Source organism: Oreochromis niloticus, linkage group LG17 (genome assembly GCF_001858045.2).
Source record: "Oreochromis niloticus isolate F11D_XX linkage group LG17, O_niloticus_UMD_NMBU, whole genome shotgun sequence".
Classification (NCBI taxonomy): domain Eukaryota; kingdom Metazoa; phylum Chordata; class Actinopteri; order Cichliformes; family Cichlidae; genus Oreochromis; species Oreochromis niloticus.
In genome coordinates, this window is record NC_031981.2 from 646207 (window position 1) to 660943 (window position 14737).

At 41.5% G+C, this 14737-nt stretch overlaps 1 protein-coding gene across 3 annotated transcripts in view; it reads right to left on the reverse strand.

The window, feature by feature from the left end:
• Positions 1-2819: 2819 nt before the first annotated feature.
• The window catches only part of lmo3 (LIM domain only 3), a 53191-nt gene continuing 41273 nt past the window's right edge, over positions 2820-14737 (reverse strand). For all 3 annotated transcript variants that reach the window (XM_005460360.4, XM_025899776.1, XM_005460361.4), the window contains 2 exons: positions 11028-11153; positions 2820-4409 (listed from right to left, as the gene is read on the reverse strand). In XM_005460360.4, the coding sequence (XP_005460417.1) occupies positions 4304-4409; positions 11028-11153 (232 nt within the window). In that variant the 3' untranslated portion in view covers positions 2820-4303. The remainder of the gene's footprint in view (positions 4410-11027; positions 11154-14737) is intronic.

Here is a 14737-nt window from a genome sequence, read left to right on the forward strand (position 1 = left end):
TAACCATCATCATCAGGCCACTTTGAAGAATAGTGTGTGTGTGTGTGTGTGTGTGTGTGTGTGTGTGTGTGTGTGTGTGTGTGTGTGTGTGTGTGCGCGCGCGCAAGGTGGCTTGCTGTAATTTTCCGTTCATGGTTGAATTGGCAGGCTGGGGCCTAAATGGACATCTGGTAGAAGTTACCCTGCTACATCAAAAGAAAGACCCTGAGACCAAAGAGGCTGAAAGTCTGCACAGTCCTGCTTTCACTGTTTGTTTCTATGTATCCTCATTGCATTGAAGCTACTGACAGTGATAACTTGCCTAATGCTTTCCCTGAACACACACACACACACACACACACACACACACACACACACACACACACACACACGCACACACACTGCATATTGCTGTTGTTAAACTTCTTGTGAGTACAGGTCCCAAACTGATTTTGAATGGTAGTAAATAGTGCAAAAGTTTGCTTATACAGAAATAATAAGCACAGATGTAATGTCTCCACAGTTAGTTTGAGATTAGGATCTGAGATACTTCTTTAACAGCAGAAATCAGATAGATACGACTTGGATACAAAAAATCAGTTTTATGTTTGTCTTTTCTTTTTACGAAGCAGACGTTGTGTTGTGTTTTGACCTACTGATTCTGCATTTTGTTGTCCTTTGCTACTGACAGCAGAGCTACACTTTCGCTAGAAAACTCAAATCCCACACAAAAATCAACAGTGCATTATGCCTACAATAAAGAGCTAATGATCCAACAACTGGGAGATATTTTCCAGTATGCCTATCACAATGTAAGGGCCAAAGGATAAGGAGCCATTAAAGCTGTGTTATCTGTTCCAGATAGCGTTGGTATGTCTGTAAAGATCATTATTTTTGCCCCTGCAGCCATTTGGCAAAGGGAGCAGGGCTATCCACACACCGAGGGTCAGCTGTAAAACATGGATGAAGATGCTAACAACATGCAGGCTTGGAGCTAATACGTTTTTGAAGGTTCTTAATAGCTGTTAACGCACATGAGTGAAGGGTTCTGCATCGTAGTTTTTCTTTATGCTTTGTAAGGTCAGTGAAAATGTCAAGGACATGTTTCTACTACTCTCAAGGTTACATGTCTTCAGGTGGAGGGAGGGCAGTGCAGATCCCACTGAGGAGCGAGCGTCTTACATTGTGATTAGAAAAGACAGTCTGACTATGTTGTGTTTCACAGCTCAGCCTTCTCTTGAGTAAAACTAGGTGTTCAAAAAAAGAATGGATGCTACCTAAAATGTAAATAACAGAACAACAGACAACACATCAGTCAAAAAAAACAAATGCTGCTTTAAAAATAAATTTGATAACAGCATCATGTCTTCTGGTACATTAATCAAGTATTAACTATTTTTTATTTCTTTATCTTCAAACACTAATACATTTGTTTTTAAACTGCAACAACTCAACTCCTCACCAGAGATGGGCAGTAACGCGTTACTGTAATCTGATTACTTTTTTCAAGTAACGAGTAATGTAAGGGATTACTATTGCAAAATTAATTACTTTTGAATATAAGTAATCAGTAAAGTAACGGGATTACTTTTTGGGGGAAGTAATCAGTAATTAGTAACTGATTACTTTTTTCAAGTAACTTGACCAACACTGCTCCTCACTTAGCAGACACTGTTGTAAAAACAACAGTTTTAATTGTGCTCTAATATGTATATGTTGTCTTTAGGTTTAAAACTATTTGCAAATAATTTTAGTTTATTTTATTTAGTTTAATCCAAACCTTTACTGGAAAAAAGGTAAAATTTTCAAAAATATGCAAAAGACACAAGTGACTTTATCAAGGTTAACCAAGGGGTTATATCCACCCACAAAGAAAGTGCATGTTTCACTGTGTTAGTGGTTACACTTTCCTTAAGTTGTGTTGCTGTTGGTAAGTGGTGATTGGTAGTTTAATTGTGGTTTTAAATGTTTTTAGTTATAATGATGATTATAGAACTCCACACCAAACCTTTCCTGAGTTAATAAAAGATATGACACCTTGTCTGACATTTAGGAAAATATACAAAATCACAAAAACAGCATTCATCAACATTTGAATGGTACAGACCATCACTGTGTTCCTCTTCATCATCACCAAGACAAACAACATAGACAGTCCAATAATAATCAGCATCAAGATTCAGGGCTTAACATCTGACTTCAGATGTGTTGATAAGAGCATCTATGTGTCAGTATTGAGAATTATTCTTATTGGTGCCACACTTTAAAATAAAAAGATTTTCTCTCTCTTTGTGAGATTCAGCTGGCTTAAGTGTAAAGTCATGGAAACATCTGTGAAGTCTAACTTTACCTCAAATAATTTACCTTTCCAGATTATCCTAAATTGAAATCCAGGTAATTAACTGAAAAACCTTACGTGGAAACAGCTGTCACTGTTGTTGAGAACTGCAACAGTAACATGTAAAAGAAGCTTTGTTTTTTCTTTTGCTCCATGAAACAGGATCAAAATAGAAAGATTTGACAAAAACAAAACAAAACAAAAACTCATCAGTGGAAATATTTAACTGTCAACCAAAGCTCTCTGCTCTTAGGTTATGTGACCTCCGTTTCATCAGCACATCAGAAAGAGCAAAGAAACTAATGACTGCACTTTTGATGACTCATATCTCATAAGCTGTAACATGGGACAGAGAACAGCTTTACAACTAAAGCTGCGTCTTTGGCTGTGATACTTAACCCTCATTGCTTCAGCAAACACTGTAAAATGTAGCAAATATATTTGTAATGTATTTGTAAATCAACAGTCAAATCAATAGGAAAGAGTAGAAAGACACCATAACCACTGGTTAGACAATAAAACTTTATTACATTTGTGTTTAAAATTATTACAATTATAGTATTTACAAGCATTGTCCTAAAAATAAGATTCTCATGCTGGATGACACATAAAAAGAAATCATTGTACAAGCAAGCAGAAATGAATGTACATCCACAATTTACAGATTAGAGAAGCTTCTTCCTGTTGTCCTGCTAAGAAATGGTGCCACGAGCTCAGATGGGGCTCATACAGAAAGATGAGATGTTTTCCTCTCAGCTGACGAGGAAAACTTCCCACTGTGGGAGGAAGGCGTTGTGGCCATGTGTGAGTGCAAATGACTGAAACTATCCATGTTCAAAATTCTACAAACCACTTAAATATTCTCGGTGTCCATGAGTATTTCACTTTGACTGGAGGTTTTTAATAAAAGAAAGACCATCCCCACCTAAAACAACATACCAACCCATCACAGAATCATAGTGGCAGAGTCCCAGTCCAAAATACTGAAAATACTGCATTTTAGGAACTCTTGTCAAACCATGGAAATATCTCACACTTATAGGCGTTAAGTCTGTCCTATTACACTTAAAGTTTTTCTTATAGAGTTTTTTTACACACTTGTGGGCTGCAGAAGGAGCTGACATACTGTACTATTCCCCAATGAATCATTTGACTGAGGTGTTAGCAAACAGTTGCTTATTTACACATCCAGACATGAAGCAACTTCAGGAGCTGGATGTTTGTCTACCTTATCCAAAATGTCCAATATCAAGTCCACAATTAACTTCCATTTTTACCCTGGTTAAGTCTGACATATATTCCCTTTTGCTGTCTATGTTAATGCTGCATGGTCCTACAGCATAAAGTTAAGTGTTTCTCACTTTTGTTTGTCAGGTGTGGAATTTCACGTTTCTGAAAGGATCACCCGAACCATGCAAAGCCTTGAAGGACGTATGACAGAAGTCTTTAGCCTGAAAGGATGTACATGGACCGACACGCACACACGCACTCCCAAAAGTATTATTTTGCCACACTTGAGGCAAACTGGATGGATTTTATACTTTTATACTCAGTTCTTTAGCACACAGTTTTAGTGATTGACAATATCCCAGTCTAGTTCAGATTCAATCACAGACTGTTGAACTGTGCAGTGCAGTTGGGTGCGACGGTGGGTGGGACTAGTCTTTTTTAAAAGAGCAACCAATGCCAGCTGTTGGTTAAAAATTCCCTTTCAGGCCAGTATTTGTTGGTTGGGTGGGAAAAGGCAGCATCCACCGTTTGCGAACAAAGAAAAATCCAAAAATGTTTTTCATATGATAACGTTTGTTGTAGGCTTCCAGGGCTTTTCCCTGCCACGTCGTCTTTATGGCTGTTCTGTACAACAGTGTGTGTTCCCTCTCAGGGAGTCTTTCTTATGTACATGTGGGGAACATGGACAGGAAGGCATTAGCACTCTTTCTGGAGTTCCTCCCACTCTTCCTCTTCTTCCATGTTGGCCTGTGAAGGTCAGCGGACCTGGGGAGCATAGCCCTCCTTCATTAGCCCCTCTTCATAGTCTGTCTGGCACAGAATCATGTTGTTCTTCAGGAAGAACTTGTCTCCAACACAAAACCTGCCACACACAAAGAGAAAAGAAGGAGAACGTTTACATAAGAGTATCAAAGTTTCACCAAAGTATGAATTTCATTAATGCGAGGCTTTAAACTAGCAGGCCAAGCTTCCTGACAACAAACGCTTCACCCTAACTACAATAATCCCAACACTGTCCTTTTAACTGCAGTGTTGGGATTATTGTTGGGGATGATGCAGGGGCTGGTTTGAGTGTGTGGAGTGTTTATGTGTATGCATGTGTGTATATTTACTAATGGAGTGTTTAGTGTATCCCAAGTAAATTATCTGTGTTTCAGGCCAGGGTTCCTTTTCCCTTGCAGGAGAAACAAAACCCCACTGACCCAGGCAGCCCCACCTTCCTATGTCTTGTTGTGGAGAGGGCAGTGAAGGTTATGATGAACATGTAAGAGCAGGACGTTTTGTTGTATTGTCCTGAGGGCTGCTTATCTCCCTCAGTGTGCGGGCTCACCAAAGTCAGCAAGCAGCAGTGCCTGCCTTTACCAGGGGGGAAGTGGAGCTGGGATGGGGGATGGGGGGGGGCAGTGAGCCTCTGACTTCCTTTAGTGTTAAGACTGCTGAGTTCATTGCTGGGACCTCCACACAGTGAGTGGAGCTCAGGTATCTGACATGACCCACCTGTATGCAGGAGTTATTCAGGGCTACATCGCAGATTCAGAGCATAATTTCTTACATCCACTTGGGACAAGTGACAATGATTCAAACACACTGTACGAGCACAAAAACTCGTGCTGGATCAAAAGAAACAACTACAACTGGGTGACGAGATGACCACTGAGGGGTAACAGCAGAGGGGGGCTTAAAGACCTGATAGCCCCAGTGAAGTGGTTACCCATGTCTTGTTCAAGACACCAGGCAGGAGAGCAGTGCTGATTACTGAAGTGACTGTACCTTCAAATCCTACAAGCTCTAATTAAAAAACTAAATATTTTATGACTGTCAAACTGTTACCTTTGGTTACCTGTTACACTTGCAATTATTTCATTTTTATGTTCGTTTCAGATTTTTCTTCTTCTGCCAGCAATGACATAATAAACATTGAATTATTTTACACACTGGCTGCACATGCCCAGTTACCAACACAGGCACAAAGTGACAAAGACCTCTTATTGTCTGTTAGGCCGGTGTCTCTGCTTAGCTATGCTGTCTGTTTTTTCCCCTTCCACCACATCAGAGTGGAGCCTCCACCTTTATCAGCACTGGCCTTCTCCCAGACTGTCGCCAGTCCTGCTCTCCTTTGCACCTTGCTAACTGTAACCTTCCCGAGCCTCTCTGGGCTGTGGCCTTGACTTATTGGAGAAACTGGGCCAGCACAGGAAAGATGATGAGACTTGACAACAGCCCCATTGATTAGCTGTCCCCCAGGGCTGATCTGTGGGTAACTGCTTGCTGGATGGAGTCTCATATCTCCTTCCTTATTCTTTACATCCAGTATTGCCAACATCTTTTCTCTCCTCAGAAGCAGCTGTGTGTCTTGTTAGCTCTAGGACAGTACTGTTGCTCTCTTTCCCAGCTAGCTAGTGAAAAACTAACAGGTCTGGCTAGTGGGAAGGCCACAATCACAGATTTGTCCAGTTTAACAGAGTAAGTCCACATTCAGATCCACTGTGGGGATCCTTTATTTTCACTGATAGACCTCGTACTGGATCTAGTCCCCTTTAGTCCCTCAGTTTGACACCATTTTAAAGTAATTTTTCAGTTATCATTTTAAAGAAATTACTTTTCCTTGTGACAAACATTTTATGCCTGAAGTGGGTTGAGCTCCAGATCCTTTTTTCATGGAAAGTAAAATGCGGCTGTCAGTTTAATAATGGTGATGACTGTTACGGCCCAGCAGGGCCTCCTCCTGAAACTGCCCGTGTGGGTGTGAAATCAGAATAATCACTGACTTTGAGTTTTCTGTCTTTAATCTGTGGGATACTGTGGTGCGGATGTACTCACAAACCTACTAATGGCATGAATACATGCCTGAATGACTGTGCATGAGTAGCGGTACATCCAAACCCGGGTGTAGGAATTCAGCTTGAAGACTTTAGCATAGCTTCTAACTAACCAGTCTGCAGGACTGGGGAATAATTAGACTTGATAACCTCAAATGATCTCGCTGTCAGCTCATTTGTTTCACATGTTTCACATGTTCTGCTGCACCACTGAGACATTTCTGGGTCATTTGTAAAATTAGATTGCTTTATTGAAGGGTCCATAGGTCAAGGGGACTTTCGTGTTTGATGGAGATGATAAAATTGATATAAGTGAACAGTGCATCAGATGAGTATGCCAGACAAAGAACAGTAACACATCTCCATGCTAACAATGCAAAGAAACCGTTCAGAGAAACTTCAGTAAGATTTCAGAACAGATCTCAAGCTGAAAGAATAAATAACAGGTCACCCAATTAATCTGGGTTTATGTTTCAGAGACCCACTAAGACAGGACTTAGCAATGCTGAGGTCATCACTAACTGGCAACACATTTTAGACTTACAGACTTTTAGACAACAGAATCTTATCGAGAGAAATTCAATTCAGTTTTATTTATACAAATACAAATCACAACAACAGTCAGGCAGGCGCTTTATATTGTAAGGTAGACCCTACAATAATATACCGTAGGGTCTACAATGCGTCTAAATTGTTGATGCTAAAATAACAGCCTAACTGTAGATGAGTATAATATTTTTTGCTTTTCTTTATCACTGTGGTTGGTGCCGTTTTTTTAATTTGTTTTATTTTGGTAGTGTTTTGCCTTCATTATCTGTTTTTAGTTTTAATGACCTTACCTTTTTTCTCTTAATTAGTTTTAGCTGTGTTCCCCACCCGTTTCCTCTTCTCTTGATTAGCTTCCTTGTGTCTTAGGCTACGTTCACACTGCAGGTGAAAGCGCATCAAATCCGACTTCTTTGACCCTATGCGGCCCATATCCGATCATGGTATGACAGTGTGAACGGCACAAATCCGATATTTTCAAATCCGATCTGGGTCACGTTCGTATGTGGTACTGAATCCGAAATTTTAGAAAGCGACTGCTGTTTGAATGGTCATGTCGCAATTAATCAGTTTTTTACGTCACTGACACAAGACAGACGCCAATTATCAGCGCCCGAGAAGACATCGCAAACACTTCCTGGCCATCCAGTGTAGATGTTAGTGAAACTGATGGGAAGACAACGTTGGAGAAACGTGAACATTTTATTTGTACTGTATAATCTGCAGATTCTGACACTATCCTTTGAAGCACCGCTCCTCTCTAAAACAGCAATAAGGATCATTATTAGGCCATATGTAAATAACACAATAACTTTATAACTTAAAGCAAAATTGGGAAACGAAAAATCCGAAACAAGTCTTTATATTAAGGCCATCAGTCAAACAACACTGTTTGCTCTGGGTCTAAACAGAGTGCGTTGTGTGTGACGTCTTCTTTCGCGCATGCGGGCCGCTTTGAGGCTTCACACTAGAGCGCGTTTGCTGTCGCATTTTATTTGTAGTGTGAACAAGCAGACAAAAAAAATCGGATTTGATCAAAAAATCGGAATTGAGCATTAAGACCTGCAGTGTGAACGTAGCCTTAGTATAAACCAGGGGTAGGGAACTCCAGGCCTCGAGGGCCGGTGTCCTGCAGGATTTAGATGTCCTTGATCCATCACAGCTGATTTAAATGGCTAAATTACCTCCTCAACATGTCCTGAAGTTCTCCAGAGGCCTGCTAATGAACTAATCATTTGATTCAGGTGTGGTGACCCAGGGTGAGATCTAAAACCTGCAGCACACCGGCTTTCGAGGACTAACGTTCCCTACGCCTGGTATAAACGGTGTGTTTTCATTCATCCTGTTTTGCATCAAACTGTTCCCCGTGTGTTTCTGTGCTTCTGTTATTTTTATGTTAATTTTCTGTTATGTTGGACTTTCATCAGCCAAATAAAAGGGTCGACTCTTGTTTTATCAAGTCTGCCTCTGAAATTTGAATTTGGGTCCTTCATTCTTTCATTTCTAGAAATCTGGCAGTATTTATTAAGCCCCCCCCAAATGTAACTATCCAGAGTTGGGACAAGGATGCAGACTTTTAGTCCTGCAGACACCTCTCTGCAGCCTCCCTGCTGTCATTCCCCCTCCCCACAGAGACCCCAGACCATTAATAGATAAACCTAAAAATCAGCAAAATAAAATAACTGTAAAAACAAAAATAACACTCAACTGCATTAAAAAGTAAATTAATTAAATGTTGTGTGCCGGGGTAGTGTCCTGTATTTATGGGAAAGCAATCAATTCTGCCACTTTAAAGACATGCTAGAGCGCGATCCCATCCTCATGGTGCAGGAATGGTCCCATTCCGTACTGCAATGAGTTTGTTAATCTCCACTGTGATTGTAAAAGTTGCTGAGGTGCTTTTTCTGATTTGGAAATATTTTACAGCATTTAACTGGGACAATATTATCAATGCTGATGTAGCTATTAACCATTGTTTCATATTCCTGTAAATCATAACTGTCCTCTTTTAAGGCAGCAATCTTAAACACACCTGAGTTTGTGGCATTAAAGCAGTCCTAAAGCACCAAATCAGTGTCTTCACTCCAAACTTTAATATTTTATTTAGTGGAGGGGCTGTTTGAGGAGCTGCCTGTACTGAGAGGAACACAGAACTATAGCTGGGTTTGGGCCACAGCCTTCTACATGCCCCTCATGTTGCTACAGAACATTGATGGGACTTTGAAAGCACAGTCAAGAAGTTGTAGTTGTTAAAATAACAAACATGGCATCTGGGTGAGCAGTCTCATGTTTGGTGATGATGTCATGCTACTGCAGGATGTAAACAGGAAGTATAGACACAGCACTGAAGTCCCTCAGTAAATAAAAAGGTCTGCACTTCACCATCAGCATTTTGACGTTTGCTCATCATCTCCACCACCTGAATGTCCACACACCATCTATCGTTAACATAAACTGATACACCTTCACCTTTATTTGTACTCAAGGCAGGTGTGTGGTCTCCACAGTGTGTTGAGTGGGTCTGTAGATAGATGGCTGAGTCTGGCTTACTTGCAGCAGTCCGGGTTTTGTAAAAATCACAGGAAAACACTGATTTCATGTTGGGATTTTTCCCTGGTTCTTAGCTCTATCTTGTTTTTGAGAGAGCGGACATTAGCAAAGAAAAGGCTACAGGGTCGTGTGGCTCTCGTGTTTGGTTTAGCATGTAGCCCACCTCTTTTGCCACACCTCTGTCTTGGCTGCTGTTATTGATGGCTGCTCTGTGTATTTGAGCTTGGAAGTGTTACGACCTGGAGACCACTTCCTGATGAGTAGCGTTGTGATTGATTCCCTCTGTACGAGCGGCTTGTACTTTTGTTTGAGGAAGATTAGGTTGTGTTCAGATTTCTCCAGTGTGGCGGGAGCAGGCCCATGTTGAGATGTCTGGTCTGTGACTTATGGGCTCTTGGGCACCTTCAGGCCCTTTGAGCCCCAAGACTGGGAGTCATCTGCAAACTCCAGACTACCCTTTGTTGTGGGGGCAGGTTTTAGGCTGCAGTGGGCAGGGGGGGAGAGACTCCAACCTCTGGTTAATCCTTAGTTATTAATTTTAAACTCTGGCCTTCTCCTACTGCTCTTCTTCTTAATCCTTAACTAGTCATGGTAGATGGCCCCGCCCCTCCCTGAGCCTGGTTCTGTCGGAGGTTTCTTCCTGTTAAAAGGGAGTTTTTCCTTCCCACTGTCACCATTAGCTTTCCATAGGGGTCGTCTGATTATTGGGGTTTTAGGTCTTTACCCTAGAATATAAAGCGCCTCGAGGAGACAGTTGTAATTAGACGCTATATAAATGAAATTGAATTTAATCGAGTTAGCTGACTTCTTCTATTAGGAGAGGCTGAAGACTGAAGTGGCAGAACAATTACTCAGTGCTAATTGTGTAAAACTAACTCTTTTCCTTTAGGATGCTTAGTATGGCTGGTATGTGTGTGCATGTGGGAGATCTGTTTCTATGTGGCTACAACAAAGCTATTTGCGGAAAAGCAACAAGTGATTCATATGAACCTTGCAAACAGATACGATACACTTCACAAACTTCTGGCAACATTCTGTTTTTGTCATTGCCTCCAAAAAGTGTCTTCTGAAACCCTCCACTGTTTCCATGATGATAATGAAGCTAATGTTCTGAATGTTAAATACTTATATGCATGTCTCATGAGTCTGTGTATGAATGTTTAACAAATTCCAAGGCTTTTTGGACTAGCTGCATCACCACGAGTCCCTCAGTCATCTTCTGATCTGATTAGTAGATAAAACTGTGAGCCTGTTTCCAGTGGCCCCCCTCCATTCCACAAAAAAGAAACAAGGCAAATTAAAAATACTGGAAACTGTTTAGTTCTTATTTTCTAAATGAGTTTAAAAAAACTATAGCAATTGAATTAAATCAACCTCTGCTAACTATGGCCCTGTTTTTAACAAATCTTGAGCATCATGATGTGTTGCTGATGTTCCTTTTTGTGCATCTTGTACTGAACTGCAGTACATTGTAACAGTCTACACCGTAGCAGTGCCTTGCTATCCTGACCAGCTATTTGCATGAGTACAGATATGAGAAAGGAGCAGAAGTTTAGTCCACTCACCTCTGATTGCAGAGCTGGCATGCGAAGCAGTCCAGGTGGTAGACATTTTCCTTGGCCCTCATAACCATCTCGAAGGCTGGGATTAGCTTGCTGCAGGCTGCACAATTCCCCGTTACACCAAACAACCTGAGGCACAAATGAACAGATGCGAACAAAAATATATGTAAGTTATTAAAGTAAGGAATCAATGGAAAACTCCTTAGATATCTAACTTAGCACTTGGCCTCAAAACTGTTTTCTAACTCATACCTGCTTTTATTTTTCATACTTTTGTGCATTAATTCAAGGATAATTATAGTGTGAGAGCGCTGTTGAGCCAAGCAAGTAGTAATGACTTCACGAACTTCTTCACAAATAAAATTTTAATCATTACAAAATATTAAAAAAAAAAAAGTAACCATCTCACCGACACATTATTACTTACAGCTACTTTCAATACCACTGACATTTATTTAGACTCTTTCTCAGATTGATCTTTCCGAGTTAACTTCAGTAATTATTTCCTCCAAACCATCAACGTGTCTTTTAGACCCCATTCCTACAAAACTGCTTAAAGAAGTCCTGCCATTAAATATGATCAGTCTCTCTCTATTAATAGGCTACATATCAAATGCCTGGGAGCAATAATAAAACCTTTACTTAAAAAGCATCTCTAGACCCAGCAGTCTTAGCTAATTATAGGCCAATCTCCAACCTTCCTTTCATATCAAACATCCTTGAAAGAGTAGTTGTCAAACAGCTAACAGATCATCTGCAGAGGAATGGCTTATTTGAAGAGTTTCAGTCAGGTTTCAGAGCTCATCACAGCACAGAAACAGCTTTAGTGAAGGTTACAAATGATCTTCTTATGGCCTCTGACAGTGGACTCATCTCTGTGCTTGTCCTGCTAGACCTCAGTGCTGCGTTCGATACTGTTGACCATAATATCCTATTAGAGCGATTAGAACATGCTGTAGGTATTACAGGTACTGTGCTGCAGTGGTTTGTATCATATCTATCTAATAGACTCCAATTTGTGCATGTAAAAATCATCTAAAATAAAAATATCCTGTCTCAGAGCGATGCTGGAAAAACTAGTTCATGCATTTATTACTTCTAGGCTACAGTGTTATACTGACTCCCTTTGCTGAATAGTGTTATATCAGGATGTCCCAAAAACTCCTTGAAAAGTCTTCTGTTGATCCAAAATGCTGCAGCTGAAATACTGACAGGGACTAGAAAGGGAGAGCATATCTTTCACAAACTGGGTTCTCTTCATTGGCTCTATGATTGTAGGGTCTTTGTCTTACAATATAGGAGATCAGGGTAACTAAAACTACTAAACTAACTAAAAACTAATCTACTCACCCTAACAACACACCCACAGAAAAGACTAATTGGAGTCCTCCTCCCCCTGCCCCTCTGACCCCCTTCCTAAACTAAAGATCTGTGAGGAAGATGTGCGTCTGCTCTTCCAGAGACAAAGACCCAAAGGGGTCTAGGACCTGTTACACTCATGCCTGAAAGCCTGTGTCAACCAGCTGGCCCCTCATCTTCACCCGGATCTTTAACAGATCTCTGGAGCTGTGGGAAGTTCCCCCCGCTTCAAACTCTCCACCTTCACAGAATTAAAGTACTACAGGCCTGTCACCCTTACGTCTGTGGTCACAAAGTCCATTGGAAGAATGGAAATGACATCACAGAGCACCTGCTGGACCCCCTGCAGTTTGCCTACTGGGCAAACAGGTTGGCTGAGGATGCACTCAGTATGGGATTGCATTACATCCTGCATCACCTCAACCAACTTGGAACGTACGTCAGGATACTATTCGTGAACTTCAGCTCAGCCTTCAACAAAGTAATCTCAGACATCTCCATCCGAAGCTCACCCAGCTTACAGTGCCCGCCTCCACCTGTGACTGTATCACGAGCTTCCTGACGGACAAGCAGCAGGTGAAGCTGAGGAGCATTACATTGGTCTGATCCAGAACGATGAGGAGTCCACGTACAGAAAAAGGTTGAGCAGCTGAACCGCAGTCCAATCCTTTATTAGTGTGCACAAACTTGGCCAAATAAAGAGCATTCTGATATAGAGCGCCTTCAGGTGACTAATGTTGAAATGTGGTGCTATATAAATACAATTTACGTGAACTGAATTGGTGTGTTTGGAGGACACATGCATCACGTCATGTTTGTGTTTTGTAAAGTGTTACAGTGTTTTGGGAAAGACAACTTATACTACTACCACCACTACTAATAGTAGTAGTATTCAGTTTAAAAGATGAGTTAATGTGCTAAGACAGATTTTATTATGACCTGAACCATCTGGAGAATAGGAAGAGCTGCATGAGAACGCTCTTCGTGGACTACAGCTCAGCATTCAGCTCCATAATCCTCAACATCCTGACCACAACACTGGGCCACCATCAGATCCCCCAGCCACCTCATCAAAGATTTCCCCCCCGGCTGTCACTCAGCACTGGGACCCGCAGAGCTGTGTTCTCAGCCCCCTACTGTACCCCCTGTTTACACATGACTGCACACCAATCCACTCAGCCAACATCATCGGCATACTTGATGATACTGGTTGAGTGGATTGGTGGTTCTCTGACAGAGATGACGCAGCGAATTTGTCCCGCTGGTCCTCAGAAAATAACCTGATATTGAACGTTCTTAAAACAAATGAACTTATCATGGACCTCCTCCGTGTCCTGACGAAGAATAACTAGACCAGAAGCTGCTGCTGGCCTCATACCGCTCCCACTGCTTGGGTGTTTGTTACGCAGGAGCAACTGCTGAGAACAGGAAGGCTGTGCAGAGGGTAATTAACACCACCCAAAAAATAATTGGCTGCCCTCTGCCTGCCCTGGAGGCCATTGTAAGCCTCTTCTGCCTCAGGAAAACCAGCGGCATCACAGTTGACCGCTTGCATCCCACCCATCCCCTGTTTGACCCGCCGCCCTCCGAACGGCGCCTCAGGTGAATCGGGTCCACCTCCAGACTCACAGCTTCTTCCTCTGGGCCATTCGGATTATTAACAAACATCCACCCATCTGAGCCACGGTCTGGGTAACCTCATCGCTCAGGCCACTCCTACAGACTCTACTCAGACCAAATCATCTGCACTACTTCCAAGAACTTTGCCACCTGCCCTCTAATGTCCGCCATCCTGTTGTTTTGTGTTTATTTCTCCTGTTTGTTATTTATTCCCGCTGTCTTATTCTATTCTATTGTATTCTGGCAAGAAATCACAAACTTGTACATAAAATATTTGTATGCACAGTTCATGCTCAGATTTGTTCTTACACCCTGTTTATGAATGAGGCCTAATTATTTGTCTTCCCTTTATTTCCACATTGTTATATTTTTAAAATGAGTTTTTAGTCGTCTCATAGATGTTAGAGTGTCTGTGAAGGTTCTCAGTCATCCAGGTCTTTAAACAGTCAAACGTTCAGTGGTCGGTTTGTTGGTAAACGTGTTCGGAAATAGTTTTTTTTATGAATCAACAGAAATTTCTGCTTTGAGCTCAGGATTTACTTTCACTGTTGAACAAGTTTGACTCCATCTGTATCTCACGCATGTATTTTATTATTCTGGGAAATTCCCTAGAGAGAATTATGGAGATGCAACTACTGTTGCTTTTGGTGAACGAGAAGGAGAGTGACAGGTGTCAGAGAGGATTTTTCCACTGAGACATACATGGCCCCTGCTTCAGTCACAAAAATACGCCA